We start from the raw sequence: 26,522 nt of genomic DNA, 5'->3' as shown, positions 1-26,522 counted from the left end.
TAAAAAGATGTAGTGAATGTTGTTTTGAGACTTTTCAATGGAAATTATAACGTAACTATAAGATAAGGAAAATCAAATACAACCATTGTTAAAGAAAATGGGATAGGTAGTTAACATTAAGATATGTGAAATATTACTCTTTAAATGCCTACAATAATGATGATAAAAGAGATAAATATATAATAATATTGTGTGCACTATATACATTATTTGTTGTTAAAAAATAAGAACTTGTAGCATATTTGGGAGTGGGTTTTCCTTATTCTCTTCAACTTGTCCTTGTTTGCTCTAACTTATTTGTTGTTATAGTTTAATGTCATTTTTAGACACATGATAGGATATATATATATAGAGACCAGTATATTTGGTAGAGGAGGAACCCTGGGAAAACAATGAAAAGAACACTGACCCACTTGAAGCTTAAGGCAAGCTTTCTCACATACAGACCTTGGCCAAGCCCTGATACTAAACCCATGCAGACACAGGTGAGATGTCAGTGGTCTGTCAACACAAGTGCCTTAGACCACTCAGCCACCCAGGGCACCTTTTCTCTTTCTGGAACCTGCTACATTGTGACCCCGCTATAAAATGGTAGTTGGGGTCCATAGAATTTGATGGTATTATAGACTGAACTGTATTATTACCAACCAAGTCAGTTAGCTGATGAAAATGATGCATTTACTTAAAATATGGTGGGAGTGGGTAGGTAATAAAAGTGGGCACAAAAATATGCATTTTTGGTTAAATGGAGACAAAAACTAGTCTGAAAAACATATAGACAACTTACATTTGTGTAGTACAATCCATAATCCATTAAGTACTGGAGTACTAATATATATATAAAACACATTATCTTATATACTGATTTAACTTAGATATTCCTTCATCTGTGTTTTCATTGCTATCATGAAGAAAACATTGATCATATGAACTCTTCTTGTGCTATTTGAGAGTTATAATATTCGATACTGTATCATATCCACCATTATCTATACCACCATTTGTCTGCTTTTTTATCTTTCTGTCCACTTCTATCATCTTCAGATATTTCTCTTTATTTTATAATAGGTTTTGGCTACTGTGAGATATCTAAAGTCATGAATAAGGAGGAATAATACAGTTATGCAGATTATGTTAAACTATTTGAGATCAATAATATTGTTTTGTTTGATTAAAATTAAAATATTGATCATTAGGCAATGACATCTATACTGAAGCAAGGGTGATTTTCTTATTTATTAATTATGCATGGACTATACTAGCTTGGAATGTTTGGATCATATAAATGCCAGTAAGATATTCCACATCATGATTTTGACATCCATACTGCCCAATTGAATTGATTTTGTTGAGCAGACTGTGCTCAGTATCAGTTCACTGGATCATCATTGTCAACTTTTCTGTTTAATAGCTACTTTTTAATGACTTATTTTCAAGATCAAAATTTTACTACTGTTTTTTCTTGTTATACCTATTACTACCTGCATAAGATAATGGAGGAGTATGGTTTCAAGAGATATAATTCAATTCAAGAATAAATGGCAACAATGAATATTTTCATTACCCTAAGAGGAGTAAATTAAATACAGTTACTGTAGTTTCTTACTGTTTATTAATGAATTTTGTGGGGTTTTTTTCTTAAGAAATAAATTATGAAAATTCAGTTTAGTATAAGGAGTCATGAATGATATATTGTTTTGCTCCCTTTGAACCCATTTAAAATCATTTATAAAGATGTACCACCTATAAAAATCCTGGATTGTTTAAAGGAATGTGCTTATAAAGAATATTTTACCCTATTTTAAGGATTTTTTTATTTGTTACCTTTTACTTTATTTTATATACCTTTTCCAGAGTTTTAAATCTTCTTTTTTTTGTTTTATCTTGTACTGTTTGTTTAGTTTTATTTAGAAGGTTTTATATTCCTAAACCTTATAAGCACATAAGGCACAGAATTATGGAAAGGGTATCCATCTAACCAACCATTTATCTGTTGCCCATTTTGTTTCTGCCTTTTGGCATAAGTTTTTCACCATCTACAGTTACCAAAATAACTTGAATAACACTGTTATCTTTGTGATATAAAGTTCAAGGACCAAGGTCACTTGGATGAAGAAAATGTGTTATGTATAACAACATTCATTCAACATCACACGCTTGGACCAAGTCTGTTTTGGGTCAAACGGTCAAAGGTCAGTGTATTTTTAACTGAATGAATAAGAACTTTTGCAAACAGTAACAATCACTCTACATCATATACCTGGACCAAACTTTGTATGACCCGACTATAGCATGCTCCATTATAACATGAATTAGGATATAGCATGATTTTTGCATGTCTTCTGAAATTTCATATAATGTATTATCTCATACACAAAACTTTTGTTTTCTTAAAAGTATAAAAAGTTAGTTATCTTTGGGAAGAGATCGTGTATAAATTCTAATATTAGACAATTGTGGCATGGCTTCTGCAATTTTATATACATGTACTTAACTCATACACAAAAAAAAGTTGTTTCTTCTTAAAAGTACAAAAAAATTACATGTAAAAAGTTTATTCAGGGATCATGTTGGGTTTTGCCAATGTCACTAACTGCAATTTATTTTCCTTACTAGCAACAAATATACCATCTGCTGACATTTTTTCCCCTGGCATTGTTGGCTCTTTTAACATGTATATACAGCTTGGGCTTGAAGTGAAGAAATTCAGCGGCGCCGTGAAAGGAAGACAGACATGATATAAAATGCACTGGAATTTATATATTTTTAGATAACAAATTCATTGTTAATATTGACTAACCACTTTAGCAGTGCATTGTTATAATGTAATCTGCTTATCCTGACATTGGCCTGAGTACTACATACTGTGAGATGTCGACATCTCATATTGGATCTTTGGGACAAAATGTCAGATTATTGGCAGCTTGCTAGTAATTAATGTATTTATTTTGATTGACCTCCGTATGTGGATGGTAAGTAAATTTCCTTTTCTTTTCAATCACAGAATTAAACCCTTCGGAACACTCGTATTTTCTGTAGTAATCTCTATCATAATAGAACAGGACACCTGTATAATCATCATCTGTTGGCTTTATTTTAAATGAATTTTGGACACATACTTGGAAGGCAGCATCACAACAACATAAAAATGGAGATCTACTTGTTGGTCTACTTATTCTACCAGGACTAGCTACAGTCGACCAACTTTTGAAGGCAAGAAAAGTGGCTGCTACAGTCAACCTCACTCTGTATAAATACTAAGGAAATAAACAAATAAAAATTCAGTCTAATGTTCTACAGTTATTTGATGTTGCCGCCGCAGTAAGAAACAGACATCTGCTTGGTCTCCAAAGCTCTTCTTCAATAACACATGCACCCTTCTACAAAGAAAGCTGACTACAATCTTCAATAAAAGCAAATAACCTTTCATCAAAGTAAGTCAATACCAAACTTAAATAAAAGCAATGGAATCTGATAGATTGTTGCATTTTCCAAAGTGACTGGAACACGTTTATTGTGCCATGAAAGTTTGGTTTTTGAAGGAACAAAATATGCTTTCGGTTGCTACCAAAGGTAGCATAAAACACAAATTAAATTTCCAATTTTATGTAACTATTGATATATGGCCATCAGGTCAATTGAATATGGGGTATCTTGTACAGATGTTTGTTAAACCTTTTAATTTATTAAAGTTTTAATTTCTCTGTCAATAGCCAATTTAAGTACATGTACGTGTAGCATGTAAATACCTATAGCCATGTGCTATTTGCAACAACTGTAGTGAATTGTTAAATGACAGTCAGATATAAATCAAAATGAGGACGTCCATCATATATATGTATGTGTGTGTGTGTGTGTGTGTGTGTGTGTGTGTTATTTGTGTTTTATAACAGGATATGATTTATCCATGAAGTTTATAACATGATCTGTACTCAAATTCATGGATTTATTATATACTAGTACAGTACTTAATGGATTATGGATTGTACTACACAAAAGTACCTATTTGTAAAACCACTTTTATTACCACCCCCACCCCCTGCCATATTTTCGGTAAATGCATAATTTTCTTCAGCTAACTTGCTTGGTTGGTTATAACATGGTTTGGTCTATAACATGGTCAGGTTCTATGGACCCCAACTTCATGTTATAGTGGGGTCACACTGTATATGCCTTGGACTTGGGTTTAAGGAATAAGCCTATCAAATTTGGGATCAAAAGTCAAACGTCAAAGGTCATTGTATTTAACGGAATAAAGAGAAATGATTTCCACTTAATGCCCATGACCAAACATGTTGTTCACAGTACTGTATTTTCAATTTGTTATCTTTTTCATTTCTTGAATTTACCTTTAAATTAGCATATAGCCATGTATTGTGCTGATGTACTGACAAATGCTATTCAAATATAATTTAATTAAAATGATAGATTTACTTGTGATTTCACAGCTCCTCAAAAGCCACACAATGTGAGTGTTAGGAACATAACAGCAAAAACTGCAACTGTAGAGTGGAGCATTAATGGACCACGTCCAGGAAAAACAAATTACACCATCATAGCAACAGGAATCCGACCTGCTGAGGAAAAAATGTATACAATTTCTGGTAAGACTTGTTGGTTTATATTGTTTTTTGATAAGGCTTTTTAATTCCAATGTGTAATTTTTTTTCTCTTCATATTTTGCATGAATATGAAAGTAGTTAAGTATAGTACAGTTATGAGCATAATGGTATGGTTCACCTCTCACAAGTTTTTCACTGTAGGACCCATGCAGATCTTATCTTGGAGCTATTGTTGTGACTTTAGAACTCATGATCACAGGTCAAAGGATTCAAATTATTTGTGCATATTTATGCTAAACAATCACTATTTTGTGTTGTCTATAAAGCAGATTACATGCTTTTGTTGAAATTTGAATCTGATGGATCTGAAGATGGTTTTTGGAAAGATTGTAAATGCAAAGTCAAGCAGATGTCAGCAGAATTTTGTCAACTGATGTCATGTCAACCACCAGTGGTTGCTCAGAATTGGCTACAGTTTATGGTATCTGCCCATATACTACCGTGATTGACATAGGTAAAAGAAAGCTAGGTGTAAAGTCATTTGCAGTAATGTTACCATATCTGTGTAAGATATTATTTGAGCTAGTCATTCAAAAATATGCAGAAATTACCATCATCAGCCAATAAAGTTATTGCCAGAGATATTTATATTTAGGTCATAGAGACAGCCCAGATAACTACGCGTTTGACAACCATAAATTTCTTCTTTTATATTACGTTTTCCAGAGATGACAAATTACAAACATGTTATCTTCTGCAAATATTATTAGGTTTGGAAAGTTTTGTGGTTGCCTCATATATTTTGTTCAACAGTTTTCTGAAAGTGCCCAATAACTCAGTTAGGACTAAGACAGAAACTTTCAAAATAAAGTCTTCAGCAGATGCATAAAATTCTGTTGCATTTGTCATTGTACAACATGTTTTGATAATTATAATGTTTTATTGATTTGGATGAACCTACCGACCTAAAGAATGATTGGTACAAAGAATATGATTGTATGGTCACTGAAATTCCAGACCAACCACAGATAGTTCGGGCACCAATTTGCGGCATTGCTAGTAAATGTCCTAATAATAAACTAGTAGCCAGTAAAATATAAAGATCACTTATGATTATGTTGTTCATGAACCAGGCTATGACAAGACAGTCCGAGAGGCCATCAGCAAAATAAAGCAACTTTTATCAACATTTAGAGACCACAATAATGTAAATATGTTTCAGTTTGATGCAGATTGAATACTTGTTGCCTACAAAAATGCAAAGGATGCCATAGTAAAGTTTCCACTGGGTTGGTACATGGAAGTCATCTTGGAAAGAGAGTTGAAATTACAACACAACAGAGCTTTTGAATTTATCAAAAATGTCCTCAAGATGTTCTACAAGATGTTCAGTCGAAAGCAAAAGCATTTAAATTGCCATCAAACTAGAAAGATCTTGATAACTACTTGTTGAAGAATACAGCAAATTGGGCCACAAGAAATTTCTCTTTGATTATATCAAAGCTAAATTAGACGGCAGTTGATAGTATGAAATGCTGTTGCAATATTTAGATGCCAATTTTGTCAAATGTTTGCAGATAAAATTGTTGAGGCTTCTATAAGAGCTCTCTTTGTTTACTTTTGACCATGAATTAAGCTTAGGGGCTTGCATAAGATCTTTTTCATCTTAAATGGAAATGAATGTTTTTATTGTCAGATAGCAGTTGAGCTGTAGCTAGCTTTTAATGTTTAGAAGAATATGAGAAATGTGGCGGTGAATCACTTTTTTAAGAGAATAAAACTGATAGTTTAAATAAAGTTAGAATTGAGCATGAACACCATGGTAGCTATTTTTTTAGCTTCTGAAATTATGTTTGCATTAAAAAAAAATTGTTTTGGAAAAAATTTAATTGGATTAAGATCTACCATAGCAACCATACACAGTTCTTTGACAATGTAATCAATGCAGTAAGCTTTGCAAATAAGCAAGACGTGCACATAATAAGCTTTGATATGATTGAGAACCTTCATATATGTAATATAAGCATATCTCCACATAATTTAGGTTTAAATGTTTCATTTAAGCTTTTCAAGGTTCAGAGTACACTAGAATGAGGAAGTGACGTGAATCAAAGATTCCTTTTTTATTCATTTAACTGATATTGACATTTAAAAGGAATTACTTGATACTAATTCTTTTTTCCTTTAAATAAATATTTGTCTGAAATGATACCAGATTTTAAAATATTTTGTTTTAATACTTGAAATCACATTTTACAGTTAGGTTTCTGCTGGGATCCAAGTCACCCTACAGGTATAAACAAAATCTCAGAACTATTAAGATTGCTTTGCTGGGATATGGTTGGAATGCTTTCTCTTGTCTGTAATTCTTTATTATACTGGGATCTGAGTTAATCCTGCTGGGATCAGATGAAATTTGTCTATTTTATTGATTTAAATGTTGATTCTTTTTGCAGGATATTTTAACAGGACATATGAATTTACTGACCTTGAGGAATATTGGAACTATAGTGTGATTGTGCAGGCCAGTACCAGCAAAGGAAAAATTGAGTCTGATAAGTCTACATTCTACACATTACTTGGACGTATGTATCAGATATGAATTAGACTGATTTTCTGTTTATTAATATTTATGTTTGAATATCTGATAGCTGTTGTTGAAGCTAAGACCTAGTTGGCACACAAAGTTTAAATGACAAAGACAAGTTTAGTAATAAGGACATGATGGTTATTTGAGGAATGATTAGAAGCAAAGTTGAAATGTCCAAACCATAGTAGTTCTTTCATTGTGCAGGTCCTTTTAGATATAAATTCAGATAGTATTTACTAATATCTAATGTCATTGATGCTCCAGAGAGGTAACTATGATGTCCAATTACTCATCCTCAGTAACTTCAGTTTTTAATAGTGGAATATTTAATTCTTGCATTAGCATTGGGTGGATCTTTGGTTAAGTAGTCATCCAGAAAACTCCAATGTGTTTCTTTGGCAATTTACCTTTGATGGATGGAGCAAGGTCAGTAAAAACACTTAGACTGGATTTGCAGCCAAATACCAGCCTTGTTAAAAAAGTGATATTGATTCTAGTCATCATACTTGTAAATTGTGTTGGTTTAGCAGTACACAAGAATTAAGGCATTAGAAAACTCAGTCCCACCTAACCAAGAACCTTTGCTTTAATCTTGCATGGTTCTAATGGTATCATCCACTTTCCATTCAATTGTAAAATATATTCTAGAGAGATACCATTAAATCTGTCATCAGTGGTATATCATTAGATCTAGATACCTGTGAGGGGCAAACATATCAACAGTTTAGTCTTTGCTTAATACCGTATTTGCCAGCCTATAAGTCGATGTGGAGTATACATCAAATCAGCATGTTTGGCAATCTTTCCATCCTTCATCCTTATATAATTCAATGCTGGGCATAAGACTAGGCTAGATCAAACATCTGATTGTTTTTCACTTTGTTCCACACAGCATCACCATTTTTGTACTACCTGTAACTTAGCAACCTTTCCATTTATGATCATTAAATAATAATAATAATGAGGACTTTGTATAGCGCCTAATCTTTAGAAGCTCTAAGCACTTTACAACATTAGACAACACCTATAAGATAAAAAACGTATAATGCTATAATTACAAAAACAGACACCATGAAATTAGAAAAACATTTAAAAACATGCTGAGAATATTTAAGGTAGGAAACATTATTCAGTCTTTAAGTTTATTCATGCAGTCGAAATAAGTGAGTTTTAAGAGCACTCTGGAATGTGATCACTGTGTCTTTGTATCTAAGTTCAGTGGGTAATTTATTCCACGTTGCTGGGCCCTGGTATGCAAAAGAACGCTGTCCATATGACTTTCTTTTCTTAGTGGGAATAATGAGTATACGATTGTCAGAAGAGGAGCGTAAGTATCTTGCTGGTGTGTACACATGGGTGAGGTCGGATAGGTATGCTGTACTAGAGTCCGACAGTGAAACGTAGCACAGAGAACAAATTTTGTGTTTGATTCTGGATCGAATGGATAGCCAGTGTAGGGTACAGAGCAGTGGGAAGGTGTGCTCTGATCGTGGTATTCTAAGTATGATCCGAGCAGTTGTGTTTTGAACTTTTTAAAGTTTCTGGAGCAGATATTGAAATGAACCAGACAGAATTAAGTTACAATAGTCCAGTCTTAAAAGTACTAATGAACACACAGGTGTTTTAGTGGCATTAACTGAAAGATATTTGCGAATTGAGCTGATGCGTCTCAGCTCAAGATATGCAGCCTTACATATGTTCGTGCAGTGTGAGAGTACTGTCCAGAGTAACACCTAGGTTTCATACTGATTGTGTGAATATAATGTTAGTGTTGCAGATATTTATTGTTTGAGGTAAAGGATGTAAATGAGAAAGTCTTTGTGTTGTGATCAGAATGGCCTCAGTTTTATCAGCATTCATCTGCAGCTTGTTACATGTCATCCATGATTTCACATCAGAAATGCACCTCTCTACACCTTGGATGGTAGCATCAACTTCAGTTGGGTGGCTAGATTTGTATATTTGGGTGTCATCAGCATTCAATTGGTGAGACACTGGAAGATGATCTATAACACTTGAGAGTGACATAGTGTACAGAATGAAGAGAACAGTCCAAGAACAGACCCCTGTGGAACACCACAACATAGATCAACTGGGCTGGAGTGTATTCCATTTGCAGATCCAATTTGTGTCCTGTTGACCAAGTAGGACTTGAACCACAGTAAGGCTGTATCATGAATGCCAACAGGCTGGAGATGGTGAAGTAATATATCATGGTCTATTGTGTCAAATGCTGCAGGCAAATCAAGGAGGGTGAGGACTGTAATCTTTCCGCTATACAATGTAGAATGTCATTAACTACTTTTAGAAGAGTAGTTTCAGTACTGTGGCAAGGGCGATATGCAGATTGTACATCGCTAAAAAGACTGTTTGAATTTAGATGAGATACAAGCTGGGATAGAACAACCTTTTCTAAGATTTTTGAAATGAATGGGAGATTAGAAACTGGGCGGTAGTTCTTTAAATCATTATGGTCTAGTGTTGGTTTCTTCAGCAGAGGCTTTACAATGGCAGATTTGAAAAATGATGGGAATTCCCCAGATGAGAGAGAGGTATTAATAACATCAGTTAGTGAAGCCAATACTGGATCTAAGCACTCAGGCAGCAGTGATGTTGGAATTGGATCAAGTTCACATGACTTTGGTGCACTCTTCATCAGGATTGTACTTACGAAATCCATAGAGACAGGTTCAAATGCTGCTAATGGTTGCCACTCAAATTCTGTATCCCAATTGTATGGTGATGATGAGTCAATTGAAATTTTGGTGTCAAGCTTATCTCTAATGAATTGTACTTTGTCACAGAAGAAATTTGCAAACATGTCCGGAAGGTCGACTGGAGAGAAGGTAGTTGGAAGTGGTGTAGATTTGTTCCTTGACATTAGCTTGTTAGTAATCTCGAAGAGCTCTTTGCAGCTGGAACTTTCCATGATTTTAGTAGTGTATTGGGCTGATTTCGCTGCATGGACTATATTTGTGACATTCTTCATAGCGGCTTCATAGATTTGCTTATGAATAGTGAGTCTGGTGGATCTCAGTTTTACGGCGGTCTCTTTTAGCAGTGAGAAGCTGGTCCCTAACACTGCTATACCATGGAGAACAAGTTTGAATTAATAATCTGCACTTGGTAGCTGGGGCACGTTTGTCAAGCAGTAAATGCAGGCAGTTATCGAGTTATTCTGCGGTAGGAGGTAAGCATGTTGTTAGGTTAGCTTGCATGTCATGCATTAGTTTGGTTCTATTTATCATACGGAGGTTTCTCTTAGTAGCAGATAAAGGTGGAGGGTTAGGAACTGATATGTCAAGATGGCATATAATGCAGAGGTGATCTGATGCAAGGTCATGGGATACCAGGGAGGACCGTAGAATGTTATCATCAGGTCTGTGAAGAATCCAGTCTAAAATGTGACCATGTTTATGGGTGGGTTGGTTAACTGACTGTGGGAGGTTGAAAACATTAATGTTTTCTATGGGTTTCGATGTATTTGGGTTTCCGGGACAGGCAAAGTGAAAATTGAATTCTCCAAGAATAATCAGGTTGCCACCTATCAAATTTCGATAGTCCATGAGATTCAGAAACTCCTCCTAAAAGAGATAGTCAGCAAGCTTTGTTTTTTCTACTAGGAGGAGAGCGGTATAGGCAGAAAAAATGGACAGATCTTTGCTCCAGTGTGAGTGTGGTTTAGACTAGTTCAAATGATGTGTGGTCGAAATTGAATGTTGTGGTGTGGTTAAGACGTTTTATCATGGAGTTCTTTGTGATGACAGCAATTCCACCTCTGCAAGAATTATGGGGGAATGACTTGATGGAGTAACCAGTGGGTGTTAGATCCATACACTTCGGCTCATCACCTGATGTTTTTAGCTGTGTTTCTGTCAGAAAAATGACGTCAATATTCCAGTTGTTGATAAAATTAACTATTTCTGTGCGCTTTTCCAGTGGTCCTACTGACTGGTCATTGAATAATGCAATAAGCAGAGGTATCTCTTGGATAGTCGACACAAAGGCTGACGAATTAATAGGGATTTAAATTAGGTTATCTAAATTAATGGTCAGATTTTTTTTTTAAATGTTGAGCTGAAGTAAAGGAGATAACTGGAATTCTTCATCCTGTTATACGCCGGCCAGCTTTGAACCAACATTTCTTTTTTTGCTTCTGTTTACATTTAGGTGATGATGAATGTAATCCCAGTTCGTTTAGTCTAGAGCACAATGTAGTGTGGAGAGAAAAGGAGTGATCATTTAAAGCAATTAATGAGGGTCCATCTTAGCATAAACGGGTTGACTGGCGAGTATCACGTGATGGCAGTTTGTTCAAAAACAGTGGAGCAAGACAGCTGAGAAAAAGTCTAATTGTTCTCATTTCCAAACCAAGGAGATGAAGAAACACACACGAATTTAACAGCCAATACATAATGAACACAATAACATACATAGATGAAAACAGGCAACAAGCACAAATATCACGAAAACAGCACTAAAAAACGGAACAGCTGCTTCAAGCCCATTACGCGATAGTGGCCATCTTGTTTCCAAAACATGACTCATATTTTCCTCCCCATTATTGGGAGGGAGCAGCACTCTCTACTGACCTACTACTCAGTAAAGGATGATTGCCTCGAGAGAAGTAGAGTGCTTAGATCTTAGTCTGTTGGATCTGGGGATGGATTTTCCTACAGATCTGAGTAGCCTGTAGCCCTTACATGGTGAATGGGTAGTAATCAATAGATGCTGAGCACCAGGCACTGGGGATGGGTCTTTGAAGCCAGTATGGTATGAAAATTGGGATCTGGCAGAGTCTCCCCTCAGTCCATCATTTTATCTGACAGGGGAATCAAATTACAGATGCTAGATTTGGGATATTAGCGTATCTTTCCCAATTATTCCTCTAAATCCCTATGGGTTTGGAGCCTTTCTCTGCAAGGAATTGATTGGACTTTCCCTGTACACAATCATGGAATTTTGTAGTGAGGTTGTGCCTGCAGGCAATATACTTACTTTGCTCTTGAGGTTTCATCTAAATGGAAGGAGGATTGTGGAAAAGAACATTTTTATCAAAATGCTTTTAGTATGCAGGAAATGACTATGAGCCACTAGTGGAGGCCAAAGCATCTTGTATCCTCCTAAGCAGAAGACAGTAGGTCATGTAGCCCTGCCTCCAAGGAGAGAGTGCAGGACAAAGATGTCATTCTGTTTTTGCTAAAGCCTGTGAGTTTCCACAGTTATTTAAAGTGGTGCACAAATTGGTACCAATTTTTGACTGGAATCATCCATCAGAAACTCACTGTGTTTGCTGATATGTCTGATTCAGGGTGAGTCTCTTATCTAGAGATAGAGGATTTGATCCTTCAGGGTTCATCGTCTTGGGAAGAATCTGTCCTCCACATCAACATATTGTAAGTGAGGACAGTGTTTTAAGCCTTCAGGTGTGCATTGAGCAAATCAGAAGTGATGATCCCTTCCAACATGTCAGTTGTAGTGTACCTCAGGAGACAAGGAGGCACTAATGCACTTTCTCTCTGTACAGAGGCTTGGAACCATCTTTGCTGGACAGATCAAGAAGGAATATTTCTTCAAGTATGCCACATTCCCAGTAGAAAAAACATATGGTGGACAGTTCTTCAAGGAAAGGGAAGATAGTTCTAACAGAATGGTCTCTACCACCAACCTGTAGCAAACCCTTTCCCATTTTGGGGAACTGTCTTGGTGGGCTTGAACAACTAGCCCCCTTTTTACATTTCCCCAGTCACCAACCAGAGAGCTGGGGCAGTGGATGGATTCAGCCTCATTGTTCACCAATCTTCTTGATCTGCCAGTGGACCATCTCAGGACCTTACCTCAAAGGGGGGCCCCGAGTGGCCGAGTGGTCTAAAGCGCTCTTCGTTACGGATCACTGCCATCTCACCTCTGTCTGCGGCGGTTCGAGTCTAAGATTCAGCCAATGTGGGCATGTGAGAAAGCTTGCCAGTAGCTTCTCGTGGGTCGGTGGTTCTTTCCGGGGTTTTCCGGGTTCTTCCTCCACCATTAATACTGGCCGCCATGTATAGCCTATCGTGCTGAAAAATGGCGTTAAACCCCACAACAACAACAACAACCTCAAAGGAGGGAGTTCTGTAACAGCCCAAAGATTCTCCACCCTCACACTTGGCTTATCTAAAATGATCTCTCCACAAGAGAATATTTTTGGCCAAGTTGCCAAGTGGATCATTCAGTCCAGGAAAATATTAAAATGTAGGGGATTTATTTGGGGACAGAACTAACTTTAATAATGCCATACTTACCATTCATTTTGTCAGATGCCCTCCTCCCTCCCCAGATTGATGTACCACTTTAAGCTGCTGCATCAGCATATGAAGAGGGCCTATCATGCATGCCTGGGATGCATGGGAATATCATGCAGAGCTAGTCCATTGTTCTGGAAGATTCTGGTTCACCCTAATAGGAAGATGGAATTTCCATTATTATTTTAGATACTTTTCTTCGGGGAAAGTACTAGCTATACAATAGCAGCAGGAAAGTATTGCACCATTGAAGTTAGTCTTGTCCCCCCGAAAACTTCATTTGCATAACATATGCAATCAATAGCAGTGGAAAATTTCAACAGAAAGTACCATATTGACCTATGTTTCTTGGCCAGCTGCTTGTACATTTAGGTATTAGGAAAAAGTCAGTCAGAGGTTACCGTATTGGATATTTCAGTATTGGATAATGATGATATCGACATTAGATTTACATTAAGTGTTAAAAGATAGAGAAAACTTGAAACAGTTTTCATGACATATGCAGTTGACAGCATTAAAAGAAATTACTGCAGAATGCATCGTACTGAAACCTGCTTAGTGAAATAGTCAACTCTTTAGTTATGTAAGCCTGATACAGTTTGTGCTGTCAGTCTCATTTAGGTCACTGGTTTAAATTGACTGTTCTTTGTCAGATCTTGCATTTGATGATTGCACTGAAAAGAGGTCAGGTAACCAGGAAATTAGCTATTTTCTGGTTGGCTGTATACAAATTACAGATATTGTTTCCCATCTTGAATGCATTCATGTACAAGGAAAAACAACAAAAGTCAGTATGAATATATTTAATCTATTTTCTGAAATGTGTCATTCTGACAATTATAGGTATGCAGTTAAATTGTAAGGATTTGTTGGTATATTTTGTAAGTGCAATGAGTATGAAATAAAAAAATGCTGTACAAAATAAAATATTATCTACTTTGTACAGTGTTTCTTCCAGTTCATGCTTCACTAGGCTTGAAAAATAATGGGTGTCTTTATATACAGTCTATAAATATCATCATGAAAAGACTTTTTTCCAATCTCTTTCATTCCTAGCAACAATGTCACTATCAATATAAAACTTTGCATAAGTTCAGTACTTGGTTTCTCTATTACAGCTGCAGGCCCAGTAGACAATTTTAGTGTTGACAAAGGACTGGGTGATGATATGTATGTCACAGCCAGAGTTTCATGGAAACTGCCAGAGGATTTAAAAAGAAATGGTCCCATTAACAGATTTTATGTAGAGCAAAGGGAAAATTATGGCAATGGTACTTTAGCTGAGGTACCCAATATAACTCTCTCTCTCTCTCACGCACACACACACATACAAATGTACACTTACACTTTCACCATAAAATAATATGTTTTTATATACACAACTTCCTATAGGAATCACATATAACAAGGTAGAAAATAATGTTTTAAAAAATTCTTCAGTATTGATGTTATGGAAATAAGACCATTATGTTGAAAGAATCGTTCATAAAGTCCCACTTTGATTTCATCTTGCCTGTTAAAAGATATTACTTTGCAAAGCCATCAACATTAAAGCAGCATTCCCTAAAAAAATTAAAATTGAAATAATAGCATGGCATGATCTTTTGGGGCTTTTCCAATGAATAGTGGTGAAAATATTTTTTGAACAAATATACACACAAAAAGCAGGACCTAAAATAATCAGGCAGATGACTTAGCATTTCATTAATTACATTATTCATCTCACACACACATAAAGTGTCAGTAAACTGGCCATGAGGTTACCATATGATATCAGATGCAGCTGTACCTAACCAACTTGTTACTTAACTGAATGGGTGGCAAACAGGGTAATGAGGATGGGTGCACTCAGTGCATATGTTGATCTGTGTGTAACGTATATGTAATTATTTGTGCACAAAAACTACATTTGTTTTTCCATATATGAAAAGTAAATATGTAAGAGAATTATCCAGCATTGGTGCAGATCTTCAGAAAAAAAATTAATTGACTCAACTTTGAGGAGGTATTCCAAAACATTCTGCATGATCATTATTATTAAATTCATATGTATCTTACATTTTCTTTTGTCCTAAAAGTATCTTTCACTTGTATGTTGACTGGATTGGCTTAAAATGTTTTATTACATAAATAGCACTTGTAAGTTAGGATATGTGTGCTTTGTAATTTGGTGACTTTTGTAGTACATGGCATTTGGAAAGGAATAATTGTGACACAGAAGTTGGTATGTTCAAGAGTTTAATGTTCTTTTTTCCGAGTTTTATAATGGTATAAACTGTCAGTTGCTGAAGCACACAGCAAATAACACTGGTGTTTATGTTAGTTACTTTGCACTTGATTCTATAGAAGCTAGTATAAAGTAGTTCTCCGTACAGTTCATACAGAAATAAACACAACTTGGTCTGATCACATGATTATGTTTGGACCAGTGAAAATCTTCCCTTCATTTACCAACTGATGCAACTGCAATTATTATTATGTAACCTATATTCTAAGACTTCATGAATCCGATAAATTATATCCCATTACGACACTTTTCCAGATAAGTGAATGTTGTTGGAGCTTTTGTTTTTTTGCTGAATACATCTTATTTTAAAATGTCTCTAAATAGCTAAAGATTTTAAATAAGGGCTGTTCCAGTAAAACATATACCCCCCGGGGGGAAGGCACTTTCAGATTCAACCAACCCACAACAGAAGCAATTTTAAAAAATTATGATCCACCGTCAGATGTGTTTTAATTGAGAAACACTGCCCCCTACAGAAGTATATTTTTTAACATAATTTCTGGCTATGGGTTAGTGGGCGGTAGAAGCGATTTTAATATTGTGTTGGGGACAGAAGCGATTTAAATGACAGCTGGCTGGAGGTAATCTACTGAATTCATATACATCATATAATCTACTGCATATTTTTATTTATATTCATTCATTATAATCAGTCTTTTGTCCTTTTGTTTTTATGTCAGCCTAGTATGTCTCTGATACTGTGAAATCACATATTTTCATGGTGGCTTATTATTTGTAGATATCAATGATCAGTCCTTTAATACCTACTAATTTAACATCCATGAATACAGATTTTATAATAGATATTTCCATTCTAATACAGAAATCATGAATTTGTATCCTTACTAAACTCTGTGTTTCCTAAAGTGACCAATATGTCTTGCTATTTTTCTTTGTTCTCAGGCATGCTGCTTTTGATTACAATAATAGTTAAATCTTGTATTGCTTTAAATGTGTGGTCAGATTCTATGATTCATTGTTATTATTTTTTCCAATAAATGTTTTGGTAAACTTTTATGATCTGTCAGAGAAAAAAAACAATGATGCCTGTTGAAGTGATGTTGCATCATTTGTCTACTTTTACACTATATCATTTCTTGTAAGAACATCTTTTTCAGTTAACGATGTCTTATTTTTACGCCTTGTTGCAAGACTAATATAAAGTTATAACAAAATATAGCAAGTCAAACATTTTTATATCATAGATTTAAAAAAATGGATGAAAGTCAAGGAATCATTTTTCCCAGAGCACTCATAAAATTAATGTCATTGCAGTTAACTGCATTGTCAACAGCATCATCATCACTGATGGCCTAGCAGTAACATTATGCACTTTCAATCCAGTTGTCACAGGTTCTATCTCCCACTTCCAGTCTTTCATATGAGACTTATACCTATGGCCTGAGGGACTTTAATGGCAGAGTGGTATAAGGTGCTTGTCTTGTGATACAGATCTGAGGGGTTCCATGGCAGTGGTACAAGATGCTTGTCATGTGATTACTTGCCTCCAGTGTGCAAATGAGAATGTTGCCAGTTACTTGTGGAAGGTCAGTGGTTCTACACAAGTGGTGTTTCAAAAGGACTTGGATTTTCTTTAGCAGTAAAACTGGCTGCCATATATAGATTCTCTTCATCTGAAAATGGTGTAAGGCCATACTGATCTACTGAAACTCCGAGAGCTCATGTCTAAATGACTTCAGCTGTTGGAGATAAACATCAAATCAACAGAGGCTCCATGTGCCCAAGTGTACTAAGGTGCTTGCTTTTACATCACTTAAACATCTCACAGAGTGAGTTTGTGTCAAAGATCAACCAATTTAGGTTGGTGGTCTTTCGGGGTCCTTCTGCCACCTAATATATTGTTTAAAAAATTACCAAAAAGCCCAAAATCAAACCACACTGAATCAACCAACTAATCAACTGTAGCAACAGCAGAAAAGGTACTAGTCAATCATTTTTGCCACAGCTGTACGAGTTTACAACTTTTGACTCAAGTAATTTTTGTAGACTATAGAATATCATCAATTATGCCTTTCTGACAGTTACCTAAAAGTCATCATCAGTTGGTGCAAATGGATTTTTCATGGTGAGCATATGAGATGGAAAAGTCTTGAGCAATCCTGCATCACACACTGCCAAAAAGTTTACATTTTAGCTCACTTAAATTTTCTCTTAACAATGTTCATTGTTCCAGCTAGAACTGTTATAACTTATTCAAGCTATATTCACCAATATCTGATGATATGCATCTGTAATAAATATTTGTAACAAAGTATGAGAATGCATCAATGTTTTTCAATGATGCATTTGAATTGAGCAACAACCACAATCAACAAACCAAGAAATAAAATTATTCACATCTCTCAGGCAGAAGTAGGGTATAATCATAATCTGCCAAAAGATTTATAATTTTTTTAATTTGCCAGATATTTTTTTCAACCATACTGATTCAGTGGACATATCACCAGAATGGACAGAAACAGACCAGAAGGTTAAAATCAGTTTGATACAGCTTTTAAGTAGCTAAATTCATACTGATTTAGTTAACTGTACACCCTTTATTGTCTTCCTTTTGATGAAATTTCTTACTGAAGCTAAGAAAATAATGTTGCGCATATAAAAAAGGAGGCACACTTCTACTCATTATTGTTTGCATTATACTTCTCCGTTCCAGCCTGTTCTAATGATCTTCTCCCCCCACATAGTGTTTGTCTTGATTATGATATGTATCTAAATTTCTCACTTACTTTTCCTACTACTATACAGATGTTCTGTGAATATGCATATCAGTGTGAAACACAATGGGGAGACTAAATCCATGATTAAAAACCTCTACATTACTGGATATATTCTGCTTGGATTCCATATTTCTGCACAAGACTCAAGAGTTCAGGACTCTGCACTAATTCAATTCCCACTGTAAATTTGTGCAAACACCACAATTTTTAAAATTTAGTGACTTAAAATTTTGAGTGCTCATGATCAAATTTATATCAGTATAGACACATCTATGATGACAGCTTTTGTGACGAAAAAAAACCATAACAGCCACACCATTTTCTGGATCTATACAAATTTAAAATGTGTGCTTTCAGTACTGCACCAAAGAGTCAGCTGCTGATTTCAGTAATGAGTCGTCCAAACACGGGTCTGTAAAGGGATGGAAATTATGTTAATAAAACAATGTCTCTCACTTTTTTCAGTTACAAGTAGGACAAGCTCTCAAAAGATTGTTTTTACTAAAATCTTACTTTCATTATCAACCAATCAGGGACAGTCAAACACATATATACTCTATTTTATCTTCACTGATTTATAGTATGGTTCTCGTTCTTTCACATCTGTAGTAATGGGAGTCCTTGAACAACTCAATGGTTGTAAGCCTTTTTCGACCATGCTGAATGGACACACTGTAAGATAATGTTCAAGTAGGAGAAATACCATGGGATAACCAGAGACCAATAAAATTGAATAGTCAAGTTGTCTCCTCTGCAGAGATGCTGCCAGGATTTCAGGATGTACTCTCTCCAAGTTTTGTGTGTGTGTGATCTCCAATGAGGAAGTGGTGGTAGTGGGAATAGCCATTGTTAAATATCTCCCTAACACTTAAATATCTGTCACTCTTTCTTACTGTTCCACTCTGCTACAGCTCTACTGAAATCAAAATTCTCAAAGAGATGTCATCTCTAGTTGTATAGCGATTATTACTGTGAGGTCATTGGGCATGGTCACGTGATTGTGGTGGGGTCTTGGTTGGGATGGCATAAAGACTATAGGCTTACTCCATATTTGACAGCTAATTATGATGTTGTCAAAAGAATTAAAAAATTTCTAGCAATTCAATTGGACTCAGATACTTGATTCATAGTCAATGAACAGGTTCTAATATTGATGTGTTTATTTTGGAGCTATGTTCCTCCATCACATTCAAGATTTGGATATACCAAAGGTGAAATTGGTACAGTTGCATCCTAAACTACTATCGTGGCTACTTAGATGTTATTTAATGTGAGACTTTAATGCAAGAACTCGTAGCTTCAGTGATTTTTGGGTTAAAAAAATTAATTTCTTCTCAAACAACTCAATTTGGTGCAGATTACATTGTTTTTTAATGATACGATGAGAATTCTTGATGTGTAAAAATTGCACAAGAAATGAACATGAGATCAGAAAATTACAACCACTGGGAAAATGCTGATAGGAATATACAGAAATAATGATATAATTATTTAAGTAGAATATGTGGTGACAATACAAGTGCTAGTTCTACAACTCTGTGCAAAATACATCTTGTACAACTATTCTGTTGTTTCTAACAGCACTGTAATATGGCAATAATTTCTGTCCACTTTTTATTTTAGTCCCTTGCTAATTAATAGTTTTAGATTTTACAACACTAAGCACATTTTACCTTTTGACAATAACACATCATTATAAATATTTAGATTGCAAGAAAATAGAAGTTACAATTTTATTAAAAGCACTGGTACCAGTAAGACTAAAGGAGATCGTAAAAAAAAAAGAAAAGAATCAGGATGAACAGATTAGTAGTGTAGTAAAGAATCCATATATCAGAATGACATCAAGTATTTTTTCATCAATTTCATCATCAGTTAATGATACTGCTTAAAAATGTATTGTACTAGATAATATACTTTTTTAGTTATCCATTTTGCAATACAAATACCAAATGATGGCTTGGAACTAAGTGGCAAAAGGTCTGCAGAAAATACCACCATGATATATATATATGGAAGAACCAAACATAAACAGGTCAAATTTGATCCATCTTGCTTTGAGTTTACACAGGTGAGTCAGTTTCTTATGTTTAATGTCATTTAATTTTTGCACATAGAGAGCATGTATATCGTTTGGTCATACATCTGCATATGATACAAAAGTTTGTCTTTTTATTCTTTTGTTGCTCAGTGGTTCTGCCAACTTGAGATCTACACACACTTAATTATGTTGTATGGGGATTCTCTGATGTTCCTTATGAGCATTAATCTGTTAATTGTTTCTGAATTTAATATGATCCTCCTCCTTGATGTACAAATATTATTCTGTGCTGTGAACTCCTTTCATTGCCTGCTGTCTGAAACGCATATGCATAACTAGTTTGAACAAGTTACTGTTCTTTATTGTTGTGCAGTTTTCAACATCTCACATGTATGGCCCCATGGGTATTCTCTTTTGGATATCTCTGTCCCAGAAAGAAAAGTTTTGAACCAGAGGTCTCATTAGGATTTTAAAACTAAGAGTCCATGGCTCCCATTTTGGTAAAAATACGAGTCCCATCAGGAAAAGTTGCAGTCCCCTCTCAGAAAACTATGCCAGTTATAGTAACTGTTGGTTGCCATAGAGTTCAATTTCTTCATTCTTTATAACACTGACATATTTATCAACACTGACATAGCTCTTGCTTGTCCATCAGAGTGAGTCTGAATTTTTTCGATCCAAGGAAGGTCTTATTCAAAGCACTAAGCTAGGCATCACACACTTCCATACACTTGGCTAATGTCCCTTTCAAATTATCAGTTCTAGCAACTTTAGCCCTCTCCTGAATCTCTCAGTCTTCGTCAGTTTGCCGTTGAGCCCCAAAATACTCATTCAAGTCTATGTCTCAACATGTCATGATTCCGAGGTCACGTGCACTGCTTATTCCGTTACACTCGGTAATGAACACAAGAATGAAAGCTCAAGTTGTTTATTTGATGTACTGTTATAAATGACCACATGTACATCTCTGGGTATTTCTGCCTCTAAATTCAAGCACTGTAAATATCAGTAGATTTTCCCACCCAACTGCCAGTCAAAGCCTTTGATCTCGCCGCTTAGCTATTGCAGCATGTTCTTTTGATGTACTCTTATAATGGTGATGACGGGAGTGGGGTTGAGGCTTTCAACCACTAAATAATGTCATTGCAAATATCATCACAGCTAACTGATCAACACATTTTCCCACTATGCAGGTGACTGAAGCAGGACTGGCAAGTATTTGAATTTTACCGCCCGCCTAAATAAAAAAAATTGGCGTCCAAATACGCGTGATTATAAGCGTTTCCGAGACCTCTGTCAGTTTTCACTAACATGAACCCTGCCAAAGATTCACTTTTTTGAATCAGTGTTTTGCTGCCTCTTATGCCAGATTTTTTTCTTCCATAATGATGTATTAGGGTTTTAAGTCCAACATTCCCTTAGTCTGCTTGTTTAGACATGGGTATATTTAATAAATATAACCAGCATATTGTCCATCCAACACGTACATTGGACTTGCACTCAACATCAATTTTGGGCTCAAAATCACACACTGGTATTTTCAGTGACATTTTTCCAATGTCCAACAGACCGATATACATGAAATTCATTGTCATCATAGCTATCACCAGCCAGTATTTGCGGACTGAAAAACATCGTCTGAAGACAAACCGTGTTGTGATTCAACCATTTTGGTTTCCTGTGTGGGCCTGATTGGAAACACGCATTTGTAAAACCTCCACGATGAAAGTAAGGCAAAAACTCCATAAAATGCTTGTTCCAGGGCCAATGAACGAATCAAATTTCATTTAACAGCCATTCATGTCGAACTGAAGTATCCAGATATCTGGATGTCGCATCAAGTGTTGTGAGACGGCTGTGGCAGCGCGAATTACGTCGCGAAATGCACTTTTAAAGTTAAAAGTTTAATAAAATTTGCATACTGCGCAAAGAAATTTTTCTTATATCCGCAGCGTTGACGTAATTTTCCGAACGCGTAGCACTGCTTTAAAAGTACGCGAATTCGTACAAAGTACGTGTACTGGCATCATTTTCTGACCCAATGTTTTATTCACATTAGACCGCTAAGAGGTGGGTAGATGCAATTTTAAATATATATTCGGGGTTTTTTTTCTTCTTTCTGACAGACCCACCAGCGATTTCTCATTTTGTTAGCACAACCCACAACAAAAGTGATTTTCCTAACCAACCTTCCACTGTCAGAATTAAAATAGTTTGAAACACAACCTCCTACAGAAGTTTTTTTGAAGTGCCGTCCCCGGGGGGATATATGTTTTACTGGAACAGCCCTAAACCTGTAATTGAAAATTTTAATAAATGCATATCATAATCCTTTATTTTCAAAGATCTTTCTTTCACCCATAAAATATCCAGTTTTTATTTCCATATGTAATCTATTCAGTTTGACAGAAGATCATATAGTATGCAAAATTAGTCACCATTACATTGACATGTTGTATTTTGTTTTTCTACAAATGAAAAGACTTCAACATTCCAACCTGATAAAGATGACCTATACTCTGTGACAGTATGTCATTCATTTACACCTCATGTAGCACTTTTTAGGTAGCATTTGGTTTCCATTCATGCCAAGCTTTAATTGTTATTTCAAGGATTTGACAAATTCTGTCATATTAAACACAAAGTTGTCATTGGTCCTAATGTCTGTTATCAGACTTGCTAGAGTAAGTGTAATAGCAGATACACATGCTTACCTACTATTTACACCACTAACTTGTTCCAGGATAACTCACAAACCCATTTACAATTCAGGGTTAGGGGTGGATCCCTGTTTTATTGTATTAGAAAATACTCAGAAACTTGGCCCCTATATTTTTGGAATTTGAAGTACATCATGATTGTTGTTGTTGTTGTTGTTGTGGGGTTTAACACCATTTTTCATCACACGTTTGGTTATGCATGGCGGCCAGTATTAATGATGGAGAAAGAAGCCAGAAAACCCCGGGAAGAACCACTGACCCATGAGAAGCTACTGGCAAGCTTTCTTACATACCCACATTGGCCGAATCCCAGACTCGAACACACGCAGACAGGTGAGATGGCAGTGATCCATAACGGAAAGCGCTTTAGACCACTCGGCCACTCAGGGGCCCTACATCATGTTTGAGATTGGTTAATGGAACCTTGATATATGGCTCTTTTTATCATAAAAATGGTGTTTAGAACCTGAACATTTGAATCATATTCATGAAATTCTTGGCTTTTAATTAGAACTCATATATTTTGTTAAATATTTCTTTCCAAATAACATTCTCTGTAAACTGTAAATAACAATATTGAAAGAAAGTTTGATAAGTGAAAATGTCTCAAATGCCCACTGCTTGCAACATTTTAATAAATAAATACCAATTAAAAAAGTTTTGCCAAGTAAAATTAATGTTTTAGATCTGTATTTAATTCAGTTTTACAGACCTGCCAACTCTTAAGATTTTGCAATGAGTCTCACGAAAATTACCCTTAAAATACAGACTTAAAGCATGCTAGCAAAAGTTATGGAAAAATTCTCATTGCTGAAAAGTCTGGATAACTGGTTCATCCTTGTTTTATTTGTGTCCGAGTTTCATCTTAGAATTAGTAAAATTAGAGAACCAGACTAACTTTACGAAAGCACCCCAGACGCTTCAAACTGCACCTGTGTATGCATGTGAAGCATCTGCATGATCAAACTGTTGATCATAGAATTTTTCAAAATGGCATCCAGAAAGTGGTGCGTGTTTAAGGTAAAAATAAGCTTCTAGAAAAGTGTTACTATTCAACTCAGAAGAATGAAGAGTACTCAGATTTTTGTGAATAAAAGCTGGAAAGGAAACAAATATGAAAATTGGACATCACGTGTCAATCTGAGTATGTCTCGTGGCAGGAGACATGATTGCCGTCATCATGTGAAACCAGCCATTGAGCTGCATAGGGTTTGGAACTAGAGTTTGTGCAGCTGTTCTAGTGGTAAATAAAGTTCAGGCGTACTTTACACACTTTTCAGTTGAACATAATGTTTATCGTCGATGCATCGAGCTTTTAATTATGTTTTCCAGCTTTACAATAGTAATTATTGAGGGTTGGCAGCTCTGAGATTTAGTGTAATCATCAACATTATGCTTTCCTGTCTTCAGTATGAAAAATGTCATTCTACCATAGAGCTATGTCCCTGATCATTTCTGTGTGAAGCTAATTAAGTAGTGGTTGTTTTGATCACTGACATGTAGAAGTATTTGTTGTGTTGTTATACTCAGTTGTAAGGAGACCTGCTTTGTATTATGACATTAACTGCATCTGTTGTATCAAATCAAATATTAAAAGTAAAGTTAAAAGGCATTCAAATTCTACTTGTGTATGAACTATGGTTATGTGTTAGGTGGGCTCATTTCAGTTGATCATCTTCATGGACAAAACATTCAATGAACATCATGGTAAGTTTTTACACACAAAAAAATTCTTTTATCTCATATTTCAAAATACAGTTGTGAGCATGTACATTAGTAAATGATAAAAAAACATTTATCACAGTGTCGCAAATTTTATTACCATTTCAGAGATATATAGTTTTATATACTTTATAAAAGAAATAACATTCTTACAACATTTTTAGTAAACATGGTGAAGGTAGTCACAATTTCTGCTGCTGCTGCTGTATGATGCTCCATTTTACCACAATGTACACCGCTCCCTCAATAACTCGCGCCCGGATAACTTGTGATCCCGCTTATAATGCGGTGTCCGTCTTGGCTCCCAATTTTTTCCAGAGAAAATGTATTTAAAATATCTATAAAATATGCTGAACATGAAAAAATTACGATAAGAATTGATAAATTAAACCTTGATACATTAATGGTTTTATCATCGAAAATGGTGATTAATGCCCGTAAAAATATAATCCATATTTTGAAATTTGCAAGTTCTAAAGAAGAATTAATTTCAGAGGTCTTGAAAATGCTTAATTACGCATATTTGGACGCCAATTTTTGATCTGGAACGCAGAAAATCACTGAGGCGGGAGTCCTCCGTACGCATGTAATAGGTGCGCGGGAAAATTCAAAGATTTGCTGGTCCTGTTTCAGCCACCAGCTTTGTGGGAAAATGTGTTGATCAGTTAACTGTGCTGATATTTACAATGACAGAATTCAGTGACTGAAAGACTCTTTGATGTACTGTTGCCATTTTATAAGAGTACATTAAAAAAAAAAAAGAACATGATGCAACAGCTAGGCGGCTAGTTCAAAGGCTTTGACTAGCGGCCGAGTGAGAAAATGTACTAATATTTAGTGATTGACTTCAGAGGCAGAAAGACCCAGTTTTAAAATCCTAGCGAGACCTCTGTTTAAAGATATCATATATTATGTAAGTTTTTATGATAAATAGTTGTCAGTATACTGTAAATAAACAGTCTGGTGAAATAGCGATCAATGAAAACTTCTGGTAAATGCTAACAGGTGGCAACAGAGAATGAAATAAACACCAATTAAACGTCTTCCTGTGTGAAAGTCACGTTCTAATCCTTTAATTCCGTTTCAGTGTAAACATTATAATCACAACATGTTCTGTTCATTGAAAACATGAAAAGAGTCAATCGACCGTCACATCAAAACCCGTGAGTACTTCTGTGAGAACCTAATTACATGTACATGCCGGCTTTGTTTTAATCAACAACTTGGGAAAGTGTTTGTTGCATTAAAAAAAAAAAATCGATTACAAGAGACCTCGGGTGCTGGATTAAGGGTCTTTGAGCTGCCTTTGACGTAAAGCAAAACAGTTACAGAGACAACGACGATGATAGTGACTTCGAATGTTTCAGTGAAACTGATGTCATTAATGCCGAGGCTGTTTGGGAGAAATTCATACAGACTCATGGTCCTGAGATGGGCGTTTCTCTTGATGATATGGAGGAGTGGATTTGTGCTGACAATGATTACAGCCGAATACATGTCAGATGAAACTATAATTATTTCTATAGCGAACAAATTTACAGCAGAAGAGGATTCTAACTGGAGTAACACAAGTGTTGAAAG

At 35.5% G+C, this 26,522-nt stretch overlaps 1 protein-coding gene across 1 annotated transcript in view; it reads left to right on the top strand.

The window, feature by feature from the left end:
- The window catches only part of LOC149786441 (tyrosine-protein phosphatase 10D-like), a 198,197-nt gene that overhangs the window by 60,408 nt on the left and 111,267 nt on the right, over positions 1 to 26,522 (top strand). The window contains exons 14-16 of the mRNA XM_089976886.1: positions 4,449 to 4,604; positions 7,019 to 7,147; positions 14,552 to 14,718. Of these exons, the coding sequence (XP_089833012.1) occupies positions 4,449 to 4,604; positions 7,019 to 7,147; positions 14,552 to 14,718 (452 nt within the window). The remainder of the gene's footprint in view (positions 1 to 4,448; positions 4,605 to 7,018; positions 7,148 to 14,551; positions 14,719 to 26,522) is intronic.

Source organism: Sinohyriopsis cumingii, chromosome 12, assembly GCF_028554795.1.
Source record: "Sinohyriopsis cumingii isolate HCF-2022 chromosome 12, ASM2855479v2, whole genome shotgun sequence".
Lineage (NCBI taxonomy): Eukaryota > Metazoa > Mollusca > Bivalvia > Unionida > Unionidae > Sinohyriopsis > Sinohyriopsis cumingii.
The sequence above is the reverse complement of the archived record's forward strand: the minus strand, read 5'-3'. Positions and strand labels throughout refer to the sequence as shown.